A 23,785-nucleotide genomic window follows, 5' to 3' on the forward strand; every position below is an offset into this window, starting at 1 on the left:
CTGAATAGAGAAGTACCTCACATCCACCACTATTAGGGAAAACACAGTGACCACTAGTCTTGTTCAAGATGTTTCTTTCCTTCCTTTCATGCCCCAGTAGCCATCAGCATAAGCAGCAGCCTACAGACTGAACCCTGAACAGATGGAAACATACAGTATTTCCTACTTACCCTCTCCTGGTGCCCAATACAGCTATATCACCAACTCAAAGTGGGAAACCTGTAAAGTTGTACTTCTAAGACAACTTAACCCGAGAATGCTGTGATCCCACCCCCTCTTCTGTGTGAATTCCCATGCTCCCTTCCCCCTGCTCTGCATTTAAATTAGTATTTATTTATATTCCTGCTGAATCAGTTTAAGAAAACTATTTAGTGCCAACTTTCTGCAAGTTTACCTCCCTAGAATGGCTCACTGCAGGGTCAGAGATAGAGGACTGCATCAAACCCAACTTAGATCAACATCTACATCGTTGCTACAGTCCAGACCAGGAGCACGCTTCTTCATGAAACTTCAAACCATTCTCATCTATTGTACTTCAGTTCATGGTGTGGAGCAGTCTCACATCAAGAAATCTGGATTTACTTTCACTGAAACTAAATCAAAGATATGCAGCCCAGAAACACTCAATGCATGCTGATCTTTAACTGATGTTAAATCCATGGGATGAGACTAGAATTACAATGATATAAAACCACCCAAAACATGCACCACAAATGCTAGGTCCCTAACACCAGCAGTTTCTTCCTATGGATCCACTCATCTCGCCCCCTGGCACTTGCTGCTTTGCACCTAGCTGGAATCTACCATGAAACCACATGCTAACATAATGCATAGACAACATGAGGTCACTGGATTCCTGTCAAATCCAATGGCAGGGCTGCAGTTCCAAGATATTAAGAAATTAAACAAGGAAAGAGTATATTTAACTAGCGGACACCATACAGTCTACAGATATTTTACAGTACAGCTCACCACAGCCTTAAGTCAATAGTTTTAAGTCACAGTATACAGAACTGCAGACACTTAACCAAGCTGACCCATGTGGAATCATCACATTCACATTCCACGTGGAGGAAGTGCAAAACAGCTGCGTTACAAAGACTACTGAAAGCACTAAGCATCACAGGCAAGATGTTCCACCCTCACAAGTAGCTCAGAAGGAGGTCAGGTGCTTCCTGCTTGGGATCATAAATAGCAGTGACACATAGGACAGCCATTTCTACCTGTCCCTATTCCCACATGAGCCATACCAGTTTTGCCAGCTCCAGCCCTGATAAACAGCTCTGTACCAAGGCAGGCACATTACTTCCTGCTCGTAAAGCTTTGATCCCCTATATGCTAGGCAAACAAACTGCTGCTGTCACAAGGAAGGGATGTGGCAGAGGAGGGACTCTGCAGTTTAAGATAATGCCAACCTCATATACCAAATATTGACTTAAGGTCTTTTTTTAACCAAAGTGCCCTGAGCCAACAGGGTTCTTGCATTAGTTCATAATATAACAATATACTGCCAGTGGAACTGAGAGATTTCCATGCTATTCCATGTACATTTTCTTTTAAGCATATACAAATAGTTCCCAATCTGCTGTAAACTGATTATTCCTGTAGTGTATTATTTCATCTAGTAGTGGATTATTTCAGAGTCAGAGAACCTAAACCTGTAGAATTTATTGGTTCAGGTGCTGGGCAAACAAAACTTGCTTTCAAGCACTAAAGATGCCTTCAATACACACACTGTTGGACCCAAGCTGATTCTACATAAAAACAGATCAGCCGTGTCCATCCAAACTCAGGGAGCACCACAAACACCCTGCTGCCAACCAGGAGGCACTTGGTTTGGATCCCAACAGGATTTGCTCCATTTGAAGCAACAGCCTTCATAGACTTAACAAGACATCCCATGTCTCAGGTTTTTTAGGTGCAGCATTAGATGAGCAATGGCAATCCATCTCTACCCTATAGAGTCAGGCCAGATTCCCAGCAAGCCCCCTTTCCACTTCCCCAGCATAACAGCTGATCAGACAGACACCTGTCCTGGCCTAAGCTTGCAGTCATGCAGTGCTGTGCTGGGACAGCTCAGCCTTCCAGTCCCTGCCCTCCTTCCTCTCTCAGATTAAAAACCCAATCTTTTTAGAAGGGAGTTTAAAAACCAACTCTTTCCAATCAACCAATTTTTCTTGGTTATCAAGAAAATATATCATTCTTCTGGAATACAGTGTATCTTTCCCTATCACAATTCACCAATAAAAAGCTGCTGGATATATGTGAGAGCTTACAGTATTAGAAACTTAATGAGTACTTTCCAGTGTTTACAATAAACATATTTTAAACCGTTACAAAGATAGCTTTTAGGAAACAAGAATAAAAAAAAAAAGAAAATTCAAAATAAACACATATGAGGAACCCTCACCTCCAAAAAACAGCAACAAAACCACTTTCAATCACTGTTTAAAATTCACAGCATTCAGTATTTCATTTGGGACTTGCCCAAACTTCAGCAACAGCAGCCCAGTTACCATCATCTTTCCATTTTGATTAAATACTACAAGCTTAAAGGGAAAAGAAAAAACTACCATTGCAAGAGGGGAAGAAATAAATTGGAATAAAAAGTAGTTCTGTTATTTTCTCTGAAGTATGGGGTCCCACCGTATTTTATACTTTCTAATGATAATGGAGAAATTATTGCATCCTTTCAGTATATAAAGGGGGCTTATAAGAGAGATGGAAAGATACTTTTTACGAGGGTATGGGACAGGAGAAGGGGGAATGGCTTTAAACTGACAGAGGGAAGATTTAGTTGAAAAGAACTGTCATGGTTTAAGCCCAGCCGGCAACCCAGACTGTCTTCCCCAGCAAATTCTTTGTGCACACCACAGGATCTTTATCTCTTTCTACAGTATGTAAAAGTTCTGACTGGGCTGGGCCAGCCCTGTTGGCAGATCCTCTGGTGTTGATCAGCCAGGCGGCCTTTGGTAAATGTGTATCCCAATGTTTAAAAGTCCTACCACCCATTGCTCTCAGTGTAGTTTTTCATTGTACCGTTTAGCTTGCTTAATTGCAGCACCTGTTTCATGGTCGTGAATAACCTGGGCTTTAGTGTCCATTGTTAAGTCCACCCCTCTATCATAAGCCCGTCTATACATTGCATCTCTGCCCTGATGGCCTTAAGTGTCATGGGCCCACCAGACCAAAAATAATTCACCCTTATGTTGCCAATCTAAGTCCATCTGAGCCACTTCAATCTTAGCAGCTTTATCCACTTGTTGGCTGAGATCATAGAATCATTAGGGTTGAAAAGGACCTTAAGATCATCTAGTTCCAACCCCCCTGCCATGGGCAGGGACACCTTACGCTAATTCATATCGCCCAAGGCCTCGTCCAATCTGCCCTTGAACACTGCCAGGGATGGTGATCCCTGGGCAACCTATTCCAGTGCCTCACCACCCTAACAGGAAAGAATTTCCTTCTTATATCCAATCTAAACTTCCCCTGTTTAAGTTTTAACCCGTTACCCCTTGTCCTGTCACTACAGTCTCTAATGAAGAGCCCCTCTCCAGCATCCCTATAGGCCCCCTTCAGATACTGGAAGGCTGCTAGGAGGTCTCCATGCAGCCTTCTCTTCTCCAGGCTGAACAGCTCCAACTTCCTCATCCTGTCTTCATACGGGAGGTGCTCCAGTCCCCTGATCATCCTCGTGGCCCTTCTCTGGACTTGTTCCAACAGTTCCATGTTCCTTTTATGTTGAGGACACCAGAACTGCACACAATACTCCTGCCATAGTTCTCTACTGTGAGGGTGGTAAGGCACTGGCACAGGTTGCCCAGAGAAGCTGCCCCATTCCTGGCAGTGTTCAAGGCCAGGCTGGATGGGGCTTGGAGCAACCTGGTACAGTGGAAGCTGTCCCTGCCCATATTCTCTTTCAGGATGTTTCACAACAGACGTTCTGTGACTTTCACAGATTTCATGTGATCCCCAAGATCTGTTAGATCCCTCATTAAAGTTTCTCATATTTAGAATTTTACACCTGCAGCTGACAGGCAGGTCTGCAGAATTTGGCCAAACTAAATTAATATCAGCCACTGAACGCTCCTCTCAAAAGATACGTTTTCGCTGCTATGCCACTGACATCCCAAACACAAGTTCTCAGCTAGTACAATCACAAGCCAGCTTCAGCTACTGTCAAAGTCAGTGTTAAGGTAATCTGAGTAAATTTTGCTTTTTTCTTCTTCATTTTCCTTTCTATCCTGCAGTGTCTGCTATTTTTCGTTACTGTTTTTGTAACTTACTTTATTCTGCATCACCCCTTTCTAGCACAAAAATTCTCTGCTTAGAACAATAATCCCTCTACATCAATAGCTTGCCTTAAAAAAAAAAGGAAAATAAAACCAAAAATAGCAATCTACCCATGAGACTGTCTAAAGGCAGGAGCCTTGCTTCTGTCAGCATAGAACTGGTCCATCTGAAAGCTGCCCTGGATCCACCTGTCATTTTTAGATTGAACAAGTCAATGGTACATTCTCCAAGAAATGACTCACCACAAATTCTTAATAAAATATTATGTCTAATTTTACAGCCCAGTAAGACTGGCTGAAATAACTAGGAAAATGAACAACTGAAAACCGTGAAGAATGTACACTTTTTCTCCCAAACTCTTTCAAGTATTGAGAAACTATTGCATTCTAACAGTAATCATCTCAAACATCAGCTTCTCAAGCTGGCTCCAGCACGATTAGTAAGATACTTTGTGAAGGAAATTGAAGTGTAGCAGAAATACTGACCAGCAGTCTGCCCTGAAGCATTAGAGATGTCAGACAAGCATGCCTCATTTTCCTGCTTCAGGCTCCCATAATTGTTTAGACTGCATTCAAGTGGTTACCACCGTGTATAATAGAACACACTTAAAAAATTAAACATGTCAATTTTCGCTTCCTTAAAGCGAATCATCTCCCCTTAATTTTACAACATACCCTCATAATTTTACAACTGTATCCTGTAGATAAGTCATCATTACTAGCCAGCTGGGAAACAAAACATTTTAGTGATACATTCCCCACTGCAGGTATATTAAACCAACTCTAGAAGCAGCATCTGATCAAGCTTTCACCAACATTATCAGAAATACTTGTCTCAAACTTAGTTGCAAACTTACAAAATGTTAGGATTGTGGATTTGATTTACCCCTTGCTTTTAGGAGCAGGAATTGCCTGCAAAAGGCAACATGAAATAGGAAGAATTGCAGTAATGTCTCTACCACACACAGGTATTTAGTATTACCTTGTAAGGATAGAAGAGGACAAAATGTTTTTTACCTGGGAAGTTATGCTAGGAAGCAGCACAAAACATCACTTTCTGATTATCTCCTTCAGTCTGATTAGAGCTCACTGCAAGAAACCAGCCTGGAAATGAGAGGTAAGACCTGCAGGAAAGGTAGCAGAAGTCTTCACAAAGATGAAACACTGCTACCAATTTAATACGCAGAGAAAACCAGGAATCTTAGAGGGCACAGGGGGACATATTTTTAAAAAAGCACACTACATTTTCTGAAGTCATGACTTAGACACTGCTCCATATATAGATTTACACCTCTTCCTCTCTTCCTTCCTTTAAGTCAATTTTATAACATCTCTTTGGCAAAACAGTCAAGGCGAGTCACAAACCACCAAATTACAAAAGCTGCTAAACTAAAGTCATGCCAAAAAGCTCTGAAAAACAAAAAGACCATAGCTCATTCAGATTTAGTTCAAATACAAAGCACCAAATAAGCAATAAAAGTACCACAGGGTCAACACCTATTCACAGGTTTTTCCCTTAAAACCTCTAATAGACAATTAGCTTGAAAATATTTGAAGCTGAAGAGTCTGTGGCTTATCTTGGTTAAAATTCTTTTTACAAAGTCACAACCCAAAGAACCCAACCAAACAGACAACCAAACAACTGTATTTGAATTGTATAAAAGTTTGCCTCCTTGGATATCAGGACCTCATGATACTACAAAAGCTCCAACTCCTCCTGCAGATTTTTTTCAGGACTCTTCTAGCCAAAAATGACAGCATAGTCATAGCTCCAGGTTACGAATTCACAAGTAACAAAAACAAGAAAGTCTCTGAAAGCTTTGGGTTTAAACCAAAAGAAAACTCCTTTCACTCTCAGTAAAAAAAAAAAGGGGGGGGGGGAGGAGGAGGAGGAAGCAGGTTTAATAGACAGTTTACAATTTGGCATATATCTAATTCAGAATGACAATTAGTATTTCTGCAAACATGGCAAGAATCTGGCTTTGAAATACATTTATGGAAACTTAAAAGCATCATTGGGAACATGCACAAAGTGTTGCCTTCATCTTTAAAAACAGACATGATGCAATAGTCTAAATGGTCCCAGATTGGGATCTTGCAAAAACCACAGAATACACTTACCATTAAAAAAAGGGTCAAGTGATTCCCTCCAACTTCGTGTTGTCAGCACAGTCCCTACAAATTATGGCATTAATAAATTTAATTTACTTTTTAGTGTGGACATTTTAGTCAATACAAAAAAAAATTAATTGATGATTGAAATGCATAGAGAGAAATCCTTATGCAGTAGATTTTTACAAATGCCATTGTAATGGCAAATATTCAAGGACACCCTACAATCTCAGTCAGAGAGTTTTAAAGGAGATAAAACAGCTTCATTAGCTCAATTATGTTCTAAAAGTTCAGAGATCAAGTCCTTTAAACACCCATTCGTAACTTGAATTTAGAAGGATTTAAGCATATTTTGAGATGATGATTTAAACCAACATGGCTCACAATACTTCAAATCACAATAAAACAAGGTCTGAAAGTGAAGACACTTTCTCTAGGTTATTTACGCCAAACCAGCCAGAGCAAGGCTAACCTCAGATCACTCAGGCACCTCGTATCACTCAACCTCAGAACCTCAGCTCACTCAAGGCACTGCCTACCTTAAGTTTTGAAAGTCTTCAAAAGATAAAGATAAAACAGGCACCCTGGGCAACTTCTGCTACTCAACTCTCATAGTAATCTTTCCCCATTACTTCCAATAGGAATTACCATTGTCCTAATTTGCAGCCACTGATTTATATTTTTTTCACTGTGCCTCCAAGGAAAGTGTCTTTCTCTTCTCCAAGCTAAACTAACTCCTTGCTCACTATATCCACCAGCCTGCTAACCACACTCAACTCACTGCTTTGTTGGCATCTCCTTTGCATTTGATGGGAGGGAGAAGCAGAACCAGACACTGTTTTAGAGACAGCCTTGTGAATGCCAAGTAGTGGGGAATACTCACTTCCCATGACCTGCTAGATACTATCCCGCTTGTGCCACCTAGTAGACAGTGAGGTTGTTCTTTCCTAGATGCTGGATTATGTATTTGTCTTCTTGGGATTGCAGGAGGTTCCTGTTGGCCCATTTCCCCAGTACTACTGCAGCACATCAACCATTCCCTCCTCATTCACTATGAGGTTTTGGTTTTTTTTAGGTACTTGATCATAGTATTGAGCATTTGAAGAAAACAGGCTTGCATGAGCATCCATAGGAGCCTATCCTTCTGCTTTGCGCCCAATAATTCTTCCTCTGTACTCCCATTTGGTTGAGACATGCCAGAAGAGTAGCATCTCCAAAATAAAAGCTGTACTATTTTTTTTTTCCACAGAGTCAGCACTGAAACATCAAAATCGCAGCTCTCTCTGAGCAAAAGATGGGAGGACTGCCCCAACACTCTCACTCATGTAACATGATGGTTAGCTAATCACCAAATATGCAGCTTGGAAACAGCTATAGAATGTGCTATGTCTTGCAGAGCTAATTGATAGTAACACAGAACAATCAGTATTTGAAGAATTCAGGAAGGAAGCAGAGGCCTTACGAGGGGTTATGAAAAGCTGTCCGGGGTAAGGGATACCAATGGCTGTGATCAGAATACTAAGCACCTGAACCTAAGTTCATAGAAAGCTAACCATCAACTCCACCATTCTCAACACATTCACTTGAATTAGTAGTTTGGATTTCAGAAACATGAAGGAAATTCATTTGACTGTCCCCAAATATTTCACAACTACCGGGCATAACGCTGGAAACCCAACTATCCACATAAAAAGTAAAATCAAGAGGAGAGGAAAATCAGCAATATAACCTCAGCTTTTTAAAAAACACAGGTCAGGATTTACCACTTCAATCACTGCTCAGAACTGCAAAAGCATGATACAGCAGCGCACAGCAAGACCCAGCAGCTCTGTCTTGATAGGAAATCAGCACAGTTGTCTTGCTGCATGGAGATGGCAAGCTGAGTCTTATTCTGCTGACACCACATCTCACATTTCATAAAGAGCTTTATTTCATCTGCTCTGCATCCAGCCTGAAGCTTCCTGTTACTACTTATCTATCAGGGCAGGTTTTCTTCTACTACCCTCACGTTAGAAGCCATTTATATTACAATCCATGCATATATTTTATGATTCTCTCTCAATAAGGCTGCAGCATTAAGACTGAAAGAGCAAACCCTCTTCCCACAAATGAGTAAGATGATGGATACATCGAAATTAAAGGAAGCTATTTCATGCACTATCAACTGTGCTTTTACTTGCAAAGAAACATACTGTTAATTCACATACAGCCCTATAGCTCTTGCAGCTACAAGAAATGCCTTCAAACTCTCTTCAGTTTGCAAAGGGCTGCATCCAAGACTGTTTCTAATATTCCTACTCCCAGGCACCACACCTTCATGTCTACAGAAGACTTACTCCCCTCAGCACATCCACTGCCTCCATTTCAGAATGGCATCTCACTTTACTGGGCTTCAGAACAGCATCAGCTCTGATAAACACAAAAGGAAGTGTTGCTTGGGACACTGAGGTTTTAAACAGCCCATGGCCTGCTCTTCAGATAGTCATCTGAAACTCTGCCAGTGCTCCCAGGCAGCTTACAAATCTAGCTAAATTTGTATAAAGTCTTGTACTAGAAACTCTGAACCAAATAATATATTCTTCACTTAACGACTTCAGAAACCAAACAGAGGGGCTCTGCTTTTCAGGAATGGTTGCTTCAGTCATTTCCAGAAAATAGAGTTTCTTATAGCAATTCCAGCAGTCTGAGGATGAAGGAATGACCCTGCATGCTCTCTCCCTACTCATTCCCATACCACTGCCTCTCCCCTTGTGCTCACAGCTATGCTGCTCCAGGGTGTGCCTGTTTAGTTTGCTGCCAAATTAGCCAGCTGGTTCCCTTCCAGTTGGATTCATCTCTGGCCAGTGTCTTGAACTAGATCATCCCATGGACACATGATCACTAGATCTGCCAAAAGGGAAGATTGAAGAACGTAATGAAATGGGCATCATCCAGGGGACTGACCATATCAAGAGGTGATGGATCTAGCACTTCCCTTGGCAGTTTGTTTTAGTAATTAATAACTTCCCCAACAGAAATATTTATATATTAAGATGGTGCAGACAGCAATATAATTTACCTTATGTTTTAGGCAAGCTTACTCTAGTTAATCTTGCATTTATTGATTCATGACAGTACAAAACAAGACAAACTCCATAAAAGCCTTCAAGTGAAGTGATGGGAACATTAAAGTCCAGCCCAACTGCAGAAATCAGGAAAGACAGAGGCTTTTTTTTTGGGTTTGTGTTTTTTTTTGTGTGTTTTTTTTTTTTTTTTTTTTTTACATACCGTGTTCAATTGTCTTCTCAAAGAATACACATTCCTGAGGATAGCCAAAGCCCACAGAAATACAAAAAGCACCTCAATAACGAGTTCTAGCTGTATAGAGACTATATTCTTTTTAAAGGTATCATTATACCAATTTAAAAAAAAAAAAAATAATTTAGAGGCACATTTTAAAAAAAGACACTTGACTGGCTTAAAATGGATATGGGAGGATGACAATGAGGTTTAAAAAAGCATTTTAAAGAACAGGAACAAGAAAGATGTGAAATAATCATTTTGCTGGATCCTAAACACTTAGGGAGAGCAGTTAACAGACAGAAGAAACTTACAAAAATCTCAGTTTGGATCTAATGCAAGGTAACTGCAGGCTAAAAAGGAAAAGAAGCAGCACTCTCCATTCCCTGGCTCCTGAAATAAAGTCCACTCTCTTGCACAGGAGCTAATGGCTGTACAGATTAAGGTCATTCAGACTACTGACATGATGGCAAACCTGATACAAGAGTTTCTTCCACACCAACCAGCTTGTCAGCTCTTACCGTGGACTCACGACCCCTAGAGCCATGGCAAACCAGGAAAAGGCACCACAAAGCTCTGACGCTTTTTGGCAGCAGCCAAAATTTATCTCTGCTGAAGCACAGTGTGAAACTGCACCACAGGATGACTTCAGGAGAAAAGAGATTACATTCAAAGCAGCCTCAAAAATTCTATTGTAACTAAATATAGAAATTCAGAGTTGAGTGATGCGATTCTCCTTTACTAGAGAGTGAAAATGTCATGAAACTAGCAGTTTCATCTCTTCAAGCAGCAAAGATGGAGACTTTTCTCCCCTTAGCCCCAAAGATGCATTAAATGGAAATTACTTGAATATTCTGAGAAGTTTGCTTATTGTTCTGTTTTTGTACTTTCCTGAAATGAAGAAACAATGCAGCTTGGGGGAGGGTAGTGGAGGAGGATAAGTAGAATTAAGGTAAACTGGTTTGTTTCTTACAAAACCACAATTGAACTAAAGAGCTAAAATTGGAAGAGAATTTCTATAAGGCAGAACTTTAAGACTGCTGCTAATGTGCTGTGGCTGACACCACAGTAAGTAGCATCCTCATGCTCTTCCTGCTTCCGTTCACTCTTCTTGAAACCATGAGCTTAGCCTCAGTTTCTGGAGAGCCAGCCTGGCTAAAAAGCAACCCAGGAAGATGGGAGAGTTTGGAGTGATTCAGTTTGTAGAAGCAAGGGAAGAGGACAATACTCACTAGCCAGAGGTAAAGGATGAGACTTTATTTCCTCACCAGCTTAAATAGATCAAGCTACATATACAGTCAAAAACATCTGAATAAAACTGACCACTTAGTAATTTTATCCAAGAGGTAGAAACTGATGACTTAAGAGTCTTCTTTAAATGGTAAGTCAGGAAAGTTTTCAGGAACTTAAGCAAAACTGCCTTCCTTAAAACTAAAATAAAAATCATTAATAAATCCAGTCCACAAAAACCCACTCACAGCAGCTGAGACTCAGCTGCTAAAGAAGAAAGACCAAAAAACCCAAATTAGATTACTTAGTACTGCTTAACTCAAAACCACTCACATATTCATCCTTTGTCAAAAAGTATCATGTTCATGGTCATTCAGGTGCTATTAAGAAAAGAGCTTAAGTCATTTAAATAATTTAAAATAATACTTTACCTGGTTGAAGGAATAAAGATGATAAAATTAATTTTGAATTTCTTTCACAATAATGTCAAATTTAAAAATCAAATCTTAAAATCACAGAGCTCTTCAGCACTAAGGCACACAAGCAGACAAAGCTCTGCTTCCTTCTCCAGCGATCAGTGGAGAGCTCCAGCTGCAACCCACCACAAGACAGCACTGTCCACATTGCTGAAATAGTTCATTTTTTTTATAATTCAAAATATTAGATTCTAATGTTTTCCACTGACAGAAATCTGCTTAATACCTTCAGCATGTTATAGGCAATATATATGCCTTTAAGCAAACTTTATATGCTAAATGACCTCATATTATATTCTCTCCAGTATAAATCACCCCAAAAGGGGAAAGATTTAACTCATCTGGCAGACAGACGCATATTATGACTTCTCCTACAGCCCAATTTAGGACTCTGGTAGTGGCCGGTCTTAAATTTTTCAGGAAATGCAGATACACTGTTCAAAACTATCTACAGAGCTTTGTTTTCTTCATTCAAGATTTCTGGAAAAGCAACATTTCATACTGATTTTATATGAAGAAAGCCAATTCTGCATACAGCTAAAGCAACAAAACATAAAATCACCTAAAAAGACTTGCTCTCATTAGTAAAAGAAAGTAAACAACTGTGCTAATGCCACAGCATTATTCAAACAAATTGAAGTTTAGGCTAAGAAACATATAATAACTTAGGTAGAGAGGAACATACAGAGGACATCTAGGTGAGCATCCTTCTCAAAAGCAAAGCTACCATCAGAATTAAATCTTTGGTATGCTTTTATTTAACATAGCAAGGGAACACTCTAGAAAAGATGTGACTGAACAGGTAGTTTTAGGTTCAGTCCTGCTAACAATCACTGCAACAGGACAGCCAAAGTCAATGCACAAGCAGGGTTACACTCACACCATCACGGCAACAAAGTTATGTAAAATTATTTCTCATCACTGCATGCTCAAGACAATAACGAACATCAACATATAGGTGTCCCCTTCACAGCAAGCAGGACATCCTAGATACTCAGTAAATTCACAATTCAGAATAGAATCTAAGAACTTAAGTTACTTCAAGCACCTTCATTGCTGCTCTTTCTTAACAAATAATTATTAAGAAACTGGGTTAGGGAAATACCAGACAAGCAGTCATATGTGACAGCATCTCCAAGGAAGCAACATGGATGGGAAGAATAGAACAATGACAACCAGACAGGGACAGATCAGGAAGCCGCCTCATTTAACCCCAGACAGTTCAGTGCTCTGGACCACACATTTCCTGTGTTTATGCAACAAAAACCCACTAAGGGACAAAAAAAAAAACACACAACCTAACACAGGCAGGGTGGAGAATGCCAGTGAAGGTGAAAAGATTTCAAACACCCTACCTAGCTGAAACAGAAACTCTAAGAACTGTTAGGACAACAAAACAAGTCAAGACAGCAAATTAAATTATACCCCTGCATAGTGTTGAGTCTTGAACAACATGCAGAGTCCTGAACATATCTCCACAACAACAGGAAAGTGCTGAAAAAAAAATAAGATAGCTATCCAGTAAAAGTGACCAGCACTCAGAATGGCTGGCACAGGAGGAACATAGATGTAGAGAGTCCTTCAGTTTGAAGTCACCAATCAGCCACCATTTCTCAATAAGCAAAGGAGTCAGGCAGAACAAGCAGTAGCTTCTGGGGAAAAAGCTCGTGCTGAAAAGACATATCCCACACACCTTCCATTCATGCTAAACAGACTCTCACTACCACAGGTGGTTGTGGAGGGTGAGAGCCACATTTTTCTTTGTCCCCCTTTGTACAACTCCCTAATGGTCCATACCCATGCATAAACAGGTCCAGTGAAGCTATAAACACCTTTGAGCAAGTCCATTAATTATTAATTGCCAGACCATGGTTTTTAATTTTACATATAAAATAAGAACTTTCCATGGTGGACCTGCCTTCCATATCATTTTCCTCCCTACCTGCCACACAGACAGGATTCCCAGCTCAGCAGCTCTTACTTTCTTGGAAAAAATAGAAAAGACCAGAGCTGAGCTGACAGAATCACTCCACCTTTTCACGGGATTTCTCCTCTACCTTGACCGAAACCCAGTATCCATCAATTCCTCCCAGTTATTGTAATTCGGTTTCCCAGCAGCTTAGGCACCTGTCCTCCAGAAGACACCTCTCCATCACCTCTTCCCTTAGCGTTTTGTCTAGAACTGAAAAAAAATGATAAGAAAGCACTTTGCTCAATGTTGCCTGTGCAAGAACAGTTGGCATGTCAACATTAGGCTCATCAAGTACCCTAGTGCAGAAGGGTTGCAGTACCTTGTACTTCTGATAAGTAATTTTTTTTTTTTTTTTTGGTAATTTACTGTGAATAAAGATCAATATACACTGCATCTTACCTATTTCTTAGTAAAAACAGTAGTGGAAGGACCCTTCATCTATGCTATCCTATTTGTTTGGGAATGTTTGGAGTGGATTTATTGCTTTGGGGCATTGCAGGTTTGTTTCAGTTTTGTTTTCATTTTTTGTTGTTGTTTTCCATTTTGTTTGTTTTTTTTTTTAAATCAACAAACCTCGAAGTAACATTTTAACTGGATTTGTAACACTCCTGGTGGAAATTGAAACAATGTGTCACTATCTCTGTAACAACATGTTAAAAGTATCCAGGTATCCAGTCTGCTTCTGAAAACATTGTAGACTTCTATTGTCAAAATGAAGGTGAAGAAAGAAAAAAGCTTCACACAAATTTCACAATGAACTTACTAAGTAGTTCCTATAAACCTAATATATTTACATATATTTACACTCATTCTGTTAGCAGTGAAGAAATGTGTGGTTTCTTAAAAGTATTCCAAAGTTATAACATTTTCTAAAGATAAAATGAAGCAAATTCAAACATACTAACTCATGGGAACCACAAATCAAAGCTCGCACAAATTTTTGGCAATTAAGAAAAAGGGGCGGGGCAGGAAATGCATATAGCTAAGAAGATACTATCAGAAGCCTGGTAGATTTCAGTGTATTAATGTGGAAATATATCAACTGTTGCTGGGATATTTCATTCTTAGTTGCGAAGCCATACAAAAAACTAGTTGAATACTGCAAATTTAGCTCAACCTTCGTGTTAACATGCACGTTATTTAGTCAAACTGTTTCTCAAGTATAATTAGGAAAATCACCTGCTATTGAGCCATAAAAGTAAACCAGACACTACAAAGCACCAATACAGGGAACTCTACCCCTCTAATTGGATATCAGCCCTAAGGCAGCAAAAAAATATTTCAGTCAAATACTTTTTCCAGAACAACAGAATATTTTTTCCTTCAATTAATCCATTATTCAATAGGATTATGATTTTTCAATGTAGAGCCATTTATTGAATCCACATTATTAATATAGTACAGAATGTAAGAATTAAAATGACTGAGCTTAAGCATGTAACTGAGCATTACTAGTACCTCTATACTGTCTAGTGTTTGCCACCCCCAATATCCTCATCACCCCTTAAGCACCTGAATGACAAGTGCGCTTGCAACCTTAATTTCCAACTACTACAAGAACATAAAAGAACCCACTCCAAAGCATTTTGTACTTCTGCCTTTCCCCTTTTGGTTTCTCCAAAGTCATAATGCCCTGTTCTTACTTCTCTGTAGATCTCAGAAACCCCTGAGCTTGCCAGACACCTTGACAGTCCCCACGAGCCACCTCTTACATGTAGAATCTATTCCATGAGCTGACATTAAAGACAAAAAATCTCTTATCAAGAGCTGGCTCTACCACGATGTCAGTAATAAAAGAATCAAATAACGACTTCTCAAGGTAAACGTGAGGCCAGCACTAAATATAGTGAGCGCAGTGTGAGCTAAACTTTGCTCTTTTTCTACTTCTTATTTTCAGAGCTGTTTTACTGTACATTCCTCCTCACTTTCAATCACAAGACAGTAACACTTAAAGATCTGAATAAAAGATGAAACCTTCATAGAAAATCTATTTCAAAGGCTCTGGGATCATTCTGCAATTGTTTATAGAGGTTTGCCAGTGCTCTGGGAGAAGCAGTTCTGTAACTGCACACGCACACAAATTGTCATGGTATTAACCACCCATGCAATAACAATATTTGATACAGAGTGCATGCACCCACTTAATTCACTTACCTCTGGAGCACTATTAACGTGCTCACTACTGTAATCAGGAGAGAAAGAGAACGAAGCCACTCTTAAGGATAGGAAAGGTAAGGAAAAAAATACATAATGTAATATAGCAATCATTAGTCATAAACAGGATTTGGTCCTTTATTGACAGTCTTATATTGTATTCTTAACCGTTTACTAATAATTTGAATAACTCAGACATACCATCTGTAAATCCTCAGGTATTTCACATTTCAGCATTACAGGGTCTGAGTTTAAAATGTTTAATTAGGACATTAACTTCTACACTTTAGGAACTACCATCACAGGGCACCACAGTGATCTGGATATACACTTCTTCCTCACAAGTGAGAGAATGCAGTCCCCAGACAAAGAAACTGTAATTCTTACCTATTCAGAACAGTCACAAGGACCACCAAAAAGTGAGGGGTTTAGTTTAGTTTGTATCAGAACCTAAAACACCGATTTCTCTTTATATTTTCAGACCTCATTTTAACTGTGCTTTGTCTATGTAAGACAACTTTCAGTGAAATGAAGACATTTATTTATAATCAGGAAGAGTGTTTAGCACTTAAGTGATAGCTTGATCTGCACACCACACACTTCTTCCCTTCTTAGGCCAAGAGGGAGGAAGCAAAGCTATCCAAAACCCAGGTATCCTTCCACTTAAAAAGCTTAAATCACACCCAAATGTGGCACTTTTGCACACAACAGCACCAGCCCACACACACCCCAGCACAATATACAAAAGCCACTGTCACACGTTCTTGCACACACCCCTCCAGAAGTACACGACAGCAGAGCAAAGGATGCAATACAAGTGATACAAGAGGCAGACAAAATGATCAGTGGACCTTTTTGGACCACAGTGGGGGAACTGTGGAAGGAAAGAGTAGTGTTTGAGTCACTGTTTCATACTTCCCTATGCACTCTCCTATATTAAAAATCAGACCCGGCACAACTGACTGTTTCGAGCGTAAACCCGAACTAGCACATTATCATAGAATCACAGAACGGTTTGAGGTCGAAGGGACCTTAAAGCTCATCTGGTTCCAAACCCCTGCACGTGCAGGGACACCTTTCACTAGACCAGGTTGCTCGAAGCCCTGTTCACAGGAATACCTTGATTCGCTGTAAGCCTGCTTTTAAGCCAACAACTTGGTGAAGAAACACATGAAGAAACACAGCCCAAACTGAAGCCGAGTAATAAAAAAAGGCAAAAAGGCTGACTTCCATCAGAAAAACTTTTACTCCTCATCAAGCCGCTCCAATCAAGCTCCCTCCAACCAGCACAGCATCAGTGTTCACTACACGTCCGAAAGCCACGTTCTCCCCACCGAAAACCACATAACTCCCAGTGCTGCACCCCGCCGCCTCCCGCCCTGGGTCCCGCCGCAACCCCCACGTCAGGCCGGGCGGGAGACAGCGGCCCCGGCCTCTCCCAGCCCCGCCGCTGCTCCTCGTCCCGCCGAAGAGCCGGCGTTCACACAGGCACCTGCGAACACCTGTCGCCGCCCGCCGCCACTCCTCCGGCCCCGGCACCGGCTGCCGTCTCCTGCCCCAGCACCGGGTACCAGCCACGCTCCTGCCCCAGGGTCTGCCCGAAGCGGCGCTCCCCGGCACCGCAAGTCCGCGCTCTCCCCTCAAACAAAGGGCAGCGGAGGTGGCCCCGGGGGAGCGGGAAACGGGGACCCATCTCAGCGCTGCCGTAGCCCCTCTCCACTGCACTCACCCATGCTGCGCCCGCCAGGGCTCGGAGGAGCGGCCCCGGGTCCCGTCGGCGAGCTCAAGCCGAGCACAACAGCTCCATCTGTGCTGCTTCGGACTCGAAGGGGACTGCTCCGAGCCGCTGGCTGCCCACGACCGAGGCTACCACAGACCCGTCCGTCACACCCCGCCACCGCCTCGCCTCGCCTCGCCTCAAGCGAGCTCCGGCACCGGCAGCCCCGCCCGCCGCGGGGGTCGCCAAATCCCGCGAGAGCAGAGCACCACCGCCTCCACGCCGTGTCGCCGTTGCCTGGCGGGATGACGTCACCGCCAGCTCGCAGACCCGCAGCCGGTGTGGTTCTGTATGCAGCTGCGCGGTCGCTCCTGTTCGGGCCCTCCTGAAGAAACACCGTGCCTTAAAGCGGCTATCCCCTTCCCTCACAGGGTGTCCGCAGCCCGCGCACCCCTAGCTCCCCTTCGGCAGAGCCCCGGCCTGCCCCGTGCAGCAGGCAGCTTCTCCAGTAGCTTCCCGGCTGTATCCCGTACCCGAAAGCACCCGCCGTTCTGGGAGGTTCCCTTTGGAAGACTTGAGGACGGGGCCGGTTATGGCGGAAGGATCAGGCCGTGCTTTCTGGCCCCGGGAAGGTGGCAGGGTGCGTGGAGGGAGGCTCGGGGAGGGAAGCGAGTACGTCCTCTTGGCCGTTGATGGTGATAACCTCCTGTGGGCTTGTGCATTGCTCTTGGAGAGTTTGTAAGACAAAAGTATTCGGTTGTTTAGTTGCTTGTTTTTACTTAAGAGAAGAGGAAAGTCTTAAGAGCTTTATCAGGCTGCCACTGGTTAGGGTTTTGTGGGAAACGGGAATGAGTGGAAACGACTACTTAGAACTAAACTGATTTAAAGACAAAACAGTGACCCCGAGGCCAAAAGGACAAGTAAACATGGTCTGGGTTTGATGAAAATCAGGGAGTATAACACAGCAGGCCTCTCTGAAATGAAAATACTCTGCCTTCCCTGCTGCAGACATCCTTTTATGAGTGGTTCAGAATGAGCCACTGCAGCCAAGCTCAGGACAAAATTAGCCTAAAAAGAATGTCAAGTATTTCCAGGAGTCAGCTTTTAGTTAGCATCTTTCTCATGGCATATAAACAGAAAATGAGTCAGACAATGAGTACTGAAGACAAAATGTGAAGTCTGAGGGAGTAAACAAGCATATGAGGTGTTGTATATTTTATAGTATGATATTTTATCTCCACTGTACTTTGAGGCAGACTCTGCTTCCATATTTTCATACAGCAGAACTGTACAAGTAGTACTCAGAATTTCCTTGGTGCAGGTATAGTGTTTACCACTGATAAATGGCACCATGATACTGCCTTTAAAAGGAGACTTTCTTTTTAATAAAAATACAACTTCCCTGCAGCCAAGATTTACAACAGTTAATAGCAAGGGGAGGTTTGGGACAGAAAGGGAACTGGGGGTCTGATGTCACTCCCAACAAAAGAATTATTCACTCCCAACAAAAGAATTATCCTCATCTGTCTTTCCTATATTTTTTTTCCACTTCCTCTGAAGAGCTACATGCTGGAAAAAAAAGGATAAAGCATGAGAGGAATTATAAATTTGACTTTATGCAGCAAATTATATCCTTTCAAACCCTGCCACAAGGCAAAGTATGCATGAAAAAGAGGTGAGAAATAAAATATTCATAGTGTACACCTTTACAGAGGGTTGAAGGAGCGTCAGGTAGCCTTCTTTCAGGAAACTGGTCTGGACTAGGGCAAAAGATCATTTCAGAGCATATTAGTTAACTTTACAAAATGTTCATTTTTTTGAGCATCATTGCTACCACTGGATGAGCTCTGATGCTGACAGCTGCCTCTGTTCTCTTCAATCTGGAACATGCTGGAGAGCAAAGCACTGGTTCTCAGTTCCTATGTTGAGGACTAATAAGACACTGGTGCTCTCAAATTCTCTTATTTTTACATATCTTGTTGACTGTGGCCAGGGCTGACTCAAAGGTTCTCAGCAATCTAAGTACAAAACCTGAATTGTATTTAGAACCCATCCGCTGTGATGATAGTGCACCAGCATATAGCCAGTCCTCTGCTTTAGCCTTCCTCTTTGAGTACCAGTGAGGCAGAAATGGGATGATTCCTGAGGGAGCCCAAAAGTGCTTTTCTGTCTGGATGACTGGCTACAATGCTGCTGTCTGCAGCCCTGTACAATTCTCTGTTTTGCCTCTGTCTTCTTTAGGGCTTTGGTCCAAGAGTTATGTAGCGCTGAACGGCTGTGTATCTCAGAGGAGCACAGGGACCTGTTCCAGCATTCTTACACTAGTTGACCATTATAATACATATAAAGAAAATATGTCTGGGCTAGGCTATTAAATATTAACTTATAGCTAAACTGTTTAGCCATGCGACTACTTTGTTTCTTTTCCATATGTTCTATGTCTGATGTCATGTGCTAAATGCTTATTTACCAGTCATTACCTTCTGAATCACCTACAATGAGTTCCTTCTTTGCTTTCCACTTTAGTAAAAGCTGAAAACACTTATTTAGCGATTTTCACTTGGATGTAATGCAGTAATTGGTGTTCATGTGGCCCTTTGAAAACATAACCTAGCTGTTATACTGATAGGGATACAGGGAACTCCAGATCTTGCTTTTTATTCAGTCATATCTTTTAGTTCAAGCAGAGTGTAGAGCATCAATACTCTGACTCTCCAGAATTATAAGGAAGAGATTCTTCCCTGTGTGGGTGGTGAGGCACTGCGCAGGTTGCCCAGAGAAGCTGTGGCTGCCCCATCCCTGGCAGGCTGGATGGGGCTTTGAGCAACCTGGTCTATTGGAAGGTGTCCCTGCCCATGGCAGGAGGATTAAAACTGAATAATCTATAAGGTCCTTTCCAACTCCAACATTCCATAATTCTATGTTTGTTTCAGGGTGTCTTCAAATCCAGTTAGGTTCTGCAGAATAACTGATAATTTTCCTTTGGGGTGGAATTTTTCAACAAAGTTTTTTAAAACTGAAATATTATCATTTTAATTGCATTATGATTGAGCTTAATGGAATATCTGAATTTCTGTATTGATTTTGAGAGAAGAGTCGTGACATGTTCACAGAAAATACTCACTGTTAACATCAGTAACTGCTATCATTTTATTTAGAAGAGAGATCGTTGTAGAGAGCCTTCTGTATAGGTTTATAGCATATGATAAGTTTGTCACTTCTGGAGATGCTTTTTATTTTTTCTCACACACACACAAAGAAAAAAGGAATAATTATGAACTCTCTTCCTAGTAGCCCTACAGTGAGCATTTCACTTGAACTTTTTTTGCAACTGTGGTAGTCTTAAAATTACTCTGTTATTTCCAAATAAAGAAACCTAAACCCGGAACTTTCAAAACTTCTCCATAGAGCACAAATAATAAAGGAACTGACTCTTTTTTTTTTTTTTTTTTTACCAAGTTACGGTTTCATGCACACTTGAGTGGTACATGTAGTGCAATAATTGTACATTCCCCTTTAGCCAAATAGTTTGCTCCTGAGCACTCCAGATGAGTCAACTTTTCATGCTTTTAATACTCTATTGCATTTTTCACAATAACTTCTTGCACAATAATACCTGTAAAAATTGTCTGGAAACATACAGCCTCCAGCAGTAAGGAGTTAAACAGTCTTGGTGGTAAAATTTCACCTTTTGTTTTCAGTAGCAGTTCCTACCAGGTAACATAACATTGCTAAAAAAAAGACAAGACGGGTTTGTGCTTCGGAAGTTAAAATATTAAGTTTCTGAAGTTAAAAGATGAGAAAACTCCCTCTGCTGGTTTGAGGAAGCAGCAGATACATTTCCTTTTAAAAGAAACACAAAGTGTGGGAAAATACTTGTTCAGCACACACAGTGTTTTTCCCTTCACTTGCATAGTGGAGAGTAAATCTGCTTATTCCACAGAATGAGTTAGAGACAAAATATAGGAAGAGCAGTTGTGTAAGTAAAAACTGTATCAAAATGTTTGTGGAGAAACTCCATCCGCATTGTGCTGGTAAAAACCATTTCATGTCATTAACGGTATAACCATCTGTGTAAGCGTACATGTAGTTTTAAAGATACTCTATTTGATTTAAATACAGAGGAGTTTTCATCTCCACAGCTTGGTTGTAGTACATCACACTACTTAAGAAAAAACAGAAGAAAAAGCGAATTGTACTTTTCACTAACACAATTGTTTTTGTTTTTTTTATTGTAATAAGCAGTCACTTTCCTGCTTCCCTTTTAGGTACGTTTGGTATTTTGCATTTGTATTAAGTCCCTTTGGCAGCCACTGTTTGGGATTTCCTTATATTAACATCTAGCACAAAGAAATCTCATCTTCAGGGTCCAATGGGCTAATGGTTTCCTTCAGCATCTGAATAAATCAACAGCTGTGGCCTTCAGCCATTTTGTCTTACCAAAATAAGAGTAACGGAAAAATGGCTTGTTGTTGTAACAGTTCTCATACATGCTCCGGGAGGAGGATAAGAAGCCTTTTCTTTGCACAGATGACTTCACAGAAAATGTACAGTATTAGCAATGTAATTTTCCCCTCACTCCATCAGTAACAGCAATGTAGTCCAAAATGTAATCATCCAAAGACACAAAGTTTGCTCAAAAGGTAGTAAGTTTTATTAAAGCATTTGATACATCATCATGAATACTTCAATCATTGTAATGCACATGCATTATATGTTAGGGTGCATTTCTGTGCCACAGGTAAGTCCATGGTGTCAACTGTTAAGTGCTCTTATATGCAGTGGCAATCACCAATACCTGTACAGCCCATTTGTGCTGTAAGTGTGGTGCCAAAAGCAGCTGAGCCACTGTCATGGCAATTGGGAAGTGTCACACTTTGACACTGGACTTCTTTTTCTGGCTCTCGCTAGTTCTAGTGCTCACCCAATGGTTTTGCTCAGTCAGCTCACCTTCCAGATCCAGCAGAAAACTTTTAAATCAGGGAATTGTCAAGTCTTCAGAGCAGTCTGGACTTGTAGTTAAACTGTGTTCAACTGTAACTAAGAATTTCACCAAAAAGACTGCCCAGGTGCAGAAACTATGCACGTGTTACTTGCACTCAGGGAACTATTTTGAGTATGATTGCCTTGGGGGCTTTTTGTGGGTTTATTGTGGTGTTGGGTTTTTTTTAATGAAAGTACAGCAAAGCCACACCCTGCAAGCCCCACAACATGAAGACACAATATTCTCTGTAGTGATCTGTGACAGGGGACTCTTAAAGCCTTTTGGAGAAAGGATATGGAGTTACCTGTATGTTTACATTTTCCTGTAGTAATTTTTCTAAGCTGACACACAGTAGTGCATTTTCATCAATATCGCAACCTTAGAGAGGTCAAGACAAAGGACTGCAAACATACTTGTCTATCGCTTCATGCTTTAAGCTTAACACAATGCCTCTTGTCTCTCCATTCCCAAACAATGTGAGATTGTCATTAATTTTCTTGAAACTGGTGTCCTTTTTGTGAGTGCTGCTCAGCCGCTTTTGAGTTTATAAATAGCGTTCCCAGGGGGCAGTCTGTACATCTGTGGAATCCCCAGAGTTGACCAAATACCCACCGTTTAGAAAATTCTATAATAAAATATTATTTCTCCTGACAATTACACACCCTAACCTTCAGTTATACTAACTGAACAATAGGATGTGTTGCCATACTCTGTAGATGCTCCTGTATAACTATTTCCAGCAAGCTACTAAACTTTACAAGAAAGTTGGTTTCCTGCATTTTCAATTCTGAAAGCTATCAAGTAAATTACAACTAACAAAACCATTAGGCATTACTGCAGAGAAAATATTGCCCAGATCAAGAAAGGACACACATTTCTCTTTCCCACCCGCAGACAAACCAAACTTGGTCAATTTTGGTTGTTTCAAAAGTCAGAATTTTGATTGGATCTAATAAATATGAAATATTTTCAGTGTAGAAGTGTTAGCTCTCGTCTTACTAAGGTACTTGTGACTGTGAAGAAGGGCCCCTTGGCAGAGCTTTGAGGCTTTCACTTATTATTTTTTTGTTGTTGTCATGCAGAGTAGGAACTTAGATATTTATCTACATTCCTGCAGGCTTGTATATCCTCTCCCTCAGGGCATTGATGCCTGCTGCCAGCAATGCACATTAGGTTTTCTAGACAGACAGCAAGTTCAGCCTCACAACAGGCTGAGCACTTCAGAAGCACCTGGTAGCTTTATATTTTCCCTCCTTTAACTTTAAAGAAGTTAAAGTATTGGGGATTATTCATTTTACCAGAGCATTTTCCCACAAAAAAACAGCAGAAGATGAGTTTCCTGTTTCATTCACTGACTACAAGTGGAAATTTTTACTCTATTTCCCTTTTTACAGTTATCAACATTTCAGCCTGAAGGAGGAAAAGCAGTTTTTATTCTGCTTGCAGAGATAATGAAGTTAGAGACACAAACAGAAGGTTGGATTTATGTCTCAACAAGTAAAATGTTTTTCAGTTCCCGTTTTAGGGGCAGTGAGCTGAGTTTATTTCTACTTTTCCGGATTAAGGTGT

General features: G+C 41.0%; 1 protein-coding gene across 2 annotated transcripts in view; it reads right to left on the reverse strand.

The window, feature by feature from the left end:
- CD2AP (CD2 associated protein) overlaps positions 1-17,545 on the reverse strand; it is a 90,787-nt gene extending 73,242 nt beyond the window's left edge. For both annotated transcript variants that reach the window (XM_062638452.1, XM_062638453.1), the window contains exon 1: positions 17,245-17,545. In XM_062638452.1, coding sequence (XP_062494436.1) covers positions 17,245-17,248 — 4 coding nt within the window. In that variant the 5' untranslated portion in view covers positions 17,249-17,545. The remainder of the gene's footprint in view (positions 1-17,244) is intronic.
- Positions 17,546-23,785: the final 6,240 nt, after the last annotated feature.

The sequence above is a fragment of the Pezoporus occidentalis genome, unplaced genomic scaffold, assembly GCF_034315485.1.
Source record: "Pezoporus occidentalis ecotype Australia unplaced genomic scaffold, CSIRO_AGI_Poc_V1 ctg57, whole genome shotgun sequence".
Lineage (NCBI taxonomy): Eukaryota > Metazoa > Chordata > Aves > Psittaciformes > Psittacidae > Pezoporus > Pezoporus occidentalis.